At 39.3% G+C, this 5669-nt stretch overlaps 1 protein-coding gene across 1 annotated transcript in view; it reads left to right on the top strand.

Annotated features, from left to right (window-relative positions):
• Nucleotides 1-5669, top strand: part of REV1 (REV1 DNA directed polymerase) — a gene marked incomplete in the record, with an annotated part of 83412 nt that overhangs the window by 66432 nt on the left and 11311 nt on the right. Inside the window, 2 exon segments of the mRNA XM_027767550.1 lie at nt 2304-2476; nt 5083-5185. Of these exon segments, the coding sequence (XP_027623351.1) occupies nt 2304-2476; nt 5083-5185 (276 nt within the window).

Here is a 5669-nt window from a genome sequence, read left to right as displayed (position 1 = left end):
TAAAGCATTTGATACTTAATATAGTAAGTAGTAAAACTGTAGGTATTCCCAGAGCTCCCAGAAAGTCTTTTGTAAGATATAGCCCCAGATAAAATTAAGCGAGCCTACATCTTGGTGAAAGATACTAAAAGATTGTGCTTTTGAGAGGTCAACTCTTAAATAATTTGAGTTTATTTGAGATTGCCATTATTCTAATTTTCAGTGAAGGAAAAATATCAGAAAGATGTTTTTAGTATTGAAATGCTTTTTTTCTTTCTTTTTTTAAAACTTGGCTATAGGGCATCTGTGCTTACCAGAGAGATACATAAAGAGAAAAAGGGAAAATGAGAAATCATCCCATAGTGGGGATGACCACACCACAGTCCCTTCTTTTCCATTTTCCTCCTGGGATTTTGGGCATACATGTACACATGTGCAGCTTATTTGCCAGGATGCCAGGGCTAGGACTTAATCCATGCACTCGACCATGTGTGATCCAGCACCTTGACCAACAAGGTGACTGGCTGGCTGGCCCTAAAATGCGCCTTTTTTTTTTTTTTTTTTTTTAAGTTTTTTTCTTTCTTGAGAGAGACAGACACCCCCCCACCCCACCCCCATAGGGTCCACATGCCATTATTTACTGTCTCAGGTGACCTGGATCATAGGCACACATGTTTAGGGGTATCCCAGGACATGAACCTAGGACCCTTCCCATGTGGGTCCAGTGGTGATCCTCCTATACCACCACCTGGCCCTTGAAATATTTTTAAAACTGTAGTTAGAAAGTAAGTTTCAGGCCAGCTCCATGGCACAGTGTTGTAATGCTCTGTTGAAAAGAAGCGAGATCCCACAGTTCAAGTCCCTGCCTGATTGACCTGAAACATGCCAAATGTGTACAAATGCCTGAGATTAACAGGATGGTGGGCTGTGGGAAGGTAACTGTGGCATGACCAGACCCTGTGGAATATGCTCATCTATCTCTCTCTCTCTCACACATGTTCTATCGTGAATGAAGAAAAAATGTAAATCATAAAAATTAAGTTTCAACTAACTTTTCATTATTCATACTTTACAAAAGTGACACAGATGATTGAATAGTTTCCATTTTTCTTCCGAACATGTATTTGAATCTAGATATGTCTTGAATTTGTATCAGTAAACAACACTGTATCATAAGAATTTGAAATTTGATGAGTTAATTTCCCTGTCATGCCTACTCTTTGGAGCTCAGTAATGCATTTTTGCTTATGAATGGAGGTGATGCTTGGGCACACATAGGAATACAGAGCACAAGTGTTGGAGAGCATATTTTAATCATAGAATTTAACTTACCAATAACATAAATGCAGATAAATTTTAACACGTCAGTGATGGTTTAGAAAAGCCAGTAAGGAGAAATCCTTTACAGGTATTCATTACTTTCACTTTGTTAAGAATATGAGTATTTTGGACCAATAGGTGTCATCGTGGTTAAGGAGCTGGATTCCCACATGTCCAAACCATGGTTCGAGTCCTGGACCCTGTTACTTGAAAATCACACTGGACAAATGTGCATGCATGTCCAAAATCCAGAGATGAGAATGGAGGAGAATGGGTTGTGGTGTGGTCATCTCCCAGGGGGGCATGATTTCTCACTTTCCCTGTCTCTGTCTCTCTCCAGCAAATACCCAAACCTTATGACAAAAACTAATTAAAAAAAAAAAAGAATATAGGTATGTTTTTGAATTCATACTTAAGTTATACAGAATATTTAGTTTTGATAGATGCTTATCAGGATAGTAAATAATCGCCATAATATTAAGTTAAAATACTTCAGGGCCAGCCAGTTCGCATGCTGGTTAAGGCAGCTGGGTCCTACATGGTCAAATGCAGGTTCCAGTCTTGGGCCCAGTGGATTGAAAGACATACTGGGTGTGTATGCACACATGCCCAAAATCCCAAAAGAAGAGACGAAGGAGAAGGGATTGCATATTGGCCACCCCCCATGGGGGTGTTTTTTCTCTTTTCTCCCCCTTCTCTCTGGCAAACACACATACCACAAAAATACTTGAGAAAATTGTTAAGTACAGTCAGACATCACTTAACAACGAGGAAATATTCTTAGCAACAGATCGTGAGGTGGTTTCACCATTGTGTGAAAATCACAGAATGTACTTTCACAAAGCTAGGTCATAGAACCTACTACAGATCTAGGCTGTGTAGTATATCCTGTTACCATCTTGTGAGACCACTGTCACGAATGTCTGTCGTTGACTGAAATGTACAGTCCACAACTGCATATGATGAGATAACATGGTAGTTTTTCCCTGTTTGTCTTTTCATAGCCAAAAGAGGCAGAAGCCTTTCTTCTGAGTCTTTCAGAAGAAATTCAAAGACGACTTGAAGCTGCTGGTGTGAAGGGTAAACGTCTGACTCTCAAAATCATGGTCCGAAAGCCAGGAGCTCCGGTGGAAACTGCTAAATTTGGAGGTCATGGAATTTGTGATAACATTGCCAGGTATGATTATCTTGAAGAATAACTTGTATTTGCATTTAAGTACTGGTTATTTCAATTAACAGAAAATGATGAAAGCTAAGAAGAATTTGAGTGAAGGACTTAGGACATGTTGGTTACATAACAATTCTGTAGAGCCAGGCCTTGGCCCAGTGCCATTTAACTTAGGTTAATGCATGTGAGTTCAACCAGACACATGCTTGTGGAGGCTGGCCTGTCGGGGTCCTGACCTTTGCTTGGAGTCCTGAGGCTGTTGACTTCAGCACATGTACACAGGGTTGGGGGAGGGGCTGTTGCCATATCTGGGCTCAGGGAAACTTTCCCTGAGGGAAATTTCAATATAGTACTGCGGAATATGATTCGAATGCAACATCACCTTCCCTTATGTAGGTGTAATTTGTGAGAATAGTAATAATTATAGTCTCTGAAAATTTGAAGAAAACATGGTAAAACTTTTTTTATATGCAGATCAGTCAGTAGTAAGCTTACGTGAGATTGGTAACCAATGTTAAAATACTTAGTTTTGTATCCCATTTTATAATACTACACAGCACATTGTTACATCTCTCCAACCAGATTTTAAGACTCAGCATTGAAAGGCACATGTAAGGAACTGTAACATATAATTTAATTGAAGTCTAGATCATGCCAACCATGTGATGATATTGGTAAGTCATGAGAGGACTACACTCAAGCACCACCTCTCACATTTATCACTAATGTTTTTATTCACTGTGAAAACAGGAATTAAACGTCAACCAACATAATTTACAAAATATTTTTAGCAATTGGCTATCTTTAACTTTTACCTACTTTAATAGGTGTTATGTTATACATGTTTTTCAAGTGGTTAATAAATATAGTCTGAATGGTCATTTCTATGGTTCATAGGTCCTTACTTAGGAATGGAATTATTCTTTCTGAAAATAGTCTCTGGAAAAATTAGATCCAGCTTAAAATATTTTTCTGAGTACCATCTGTTTTGTTTTGTGTTTGTTTTTGTTCTTCATTTCCCATTTATCTCAAATCAAGATTGATTATTTTTTTGCTATAGGGAGCATGTGCTCTCCAGAGAGAGAACATGAGAACCTCTCTCCTCCCTGGGGTGATGACCATGCTTCAGTCTCTTCTCCTCTCAGGATTTTGGGCACACGTGTACCCAGTTTGATTTTTAAGCCCCTGGGTCCAGAACTCAGACCATGGTCAAACCATATGGGAGTCCAGAGCCTTAACCACCATGCCACCATAGAGTCTGTGTTAAGATCTAGGACTTTATTTTTTCAAGACTGGAAAGTCTTACAAAAAATTAATTTTCCTTTGGAAAGAAAACTGGTTCATCTGTTATTGAATTAGTAATTCTCTTTTTGCAGGGGATACCCTGCTTGTTCCAGTTAATTCTGAATGGCTCTGAAGGAAGTTATGGATGAGTTCAGCACATATTTGACACTTTAATGCTAGGGTATACTCTAGTCCTTGATCAAGAGTTCATAAAGATCTGAGAATTGTAAATTCTAGTCTTTCAGGGTTTTAGACAGGATATCAGCCTATTTCCTTGGTCATAACTGTCCACATATTTGTTTCTCCAACTATACACTCCTTAGAGAAGTAGAATTAAAATGAAAGAAGAGAATATTCAATGTTGAAATTATTCAGTGGCTTTACTTTAAACATAATGAAAGCAGAGTCAAGAAACAAATTGGAGGGACCAGCAGTTAGCATAATGGCTATGTCGCTGGACTCCCACGTAGTCGACCGCGGGTTGTGTCCTGGACCCGGTGGCTTAAACTCACGCCGGGCACGTATGCATGCGTGCCCAATATCCCAAGAGGAGAATGGAGGAGAAGGGTTTGCAGCAGGCCCATCTCCCTTGGGGGGTGATTTCTCGCTTGCTTTCTCTGTCTGTCTCTTTCTGGCAAGCACATGTACCCTATAGCAAACCCCCCCCCAAAAAAAAAATGTAGATTTCATCTTTCTCAGCTAAATACTAATTGTACCTCAACGTAATCTTGGCATCTAAACTTCTCTTGGAATCTGAGTTACTGTGCTTACCATTCATTTGTGCATTATATATATGTAGTTGTTTATGTGTTAACTAAAATTTCTCTTTCTGTAAATTTCTCAACATATTTTTAGTTGACCCAGGTCTCCATTAGCATTTTCACTTTAAAAGTCCCAATGCTCTATGTATCAATCATTATCCTCTTGTTGCCAGTGTAATTAACTTGGTATTCCTGACTCTTCGAGGGAAACTATCTTTCATAAATTCTTTATTCCTTTTTTTCTTTTCTTTAAATTTGCCAGAGAGCACAGGTACTCACCAGAGAGAGAGAGAGAAAGGGATGAGGAGAAGGCACCCCTCGTAGGGAATGGTTATGCCACAGTCTCTATTCCTCCACTCCCTTTTGGGACTTAGGATGCACATGTGCTCATCACCTTTCTGAAGTCGCAGGTCTGAGACTTGAACTGTGCTGTCAGCCATGTGGGATCCAACTCCTTAACCACCAGGACATATACTGGCCCTAGTTATACCTTATCTCTCCAGGTGCAGTACTAGTGAATACTGGGTGGTAGCTTTCATTTCTTTAAAAATGAAATTGTATCACTTATAGGACTGTGACTCTTGACCAGGCAACAGATAGTGCAAAAATCATCGGAAAGGCTACACTCAGCATGTTTCATACAATGAAACTGAATATATCGGATATGAGAGGGGTAAGTATATAGTATTTTATAATTCTGACTTTGTGTAATGTTTTCTCATTTGAGGGTTCATCTGAGAATGGTCCCTGGTAGGGCGTAGCAGGTTCACTTGTAGGTCTTTATTAGTTCCTTTGATGTAATCCAGAAAGTAGGTAAACAGAAACTCTTGACTTTTTCATATTACCTCATTCCATAGTTTCCAGAGAAGATTCTAATTTGTTACAGAAGCTCTTTATTTTCTACATAAAATAGTTTTTCATATTTTAAAATAATTATTTAATTTTATTTATCATCGTTATAATTTTTAAAAATTTGTTACAGAGCACATGCGCTCACCAGAGACAGGAATAAAAAAGGCCACCATATCTGGGACTCAGACCGGACCCTGTGGGAACCCAGTGCCTTAAACACCATGCCATCTGGTGGCCCTATATTTTATAGTTTTAAACATAGTACCTTGGCGCGGCGGCGGCGGTGGTGGCGGCGGCGGCGGAAG

Source organism: Tupaia chinensis, unplaced genomic scaffold (genome assembly GCF_000334495.1).
Source record: "Tupaia chinensis unplaced genomic scaffold, TupChi_1.0 Scaffold144276_1, whole genome shotgun sequence".
Taxonomy (NCBI): domain Eukaryota; kingdom Metazoa; phylum Chordata; class Mammalia; order Scandentia; family Tupaiidae; genus Tupaia; species Tupaia belangeri.
Note: the sequence above shows the minus strand (reverse complement) of the source record. Positions and strands in the feature narration are given on the sequence as shown.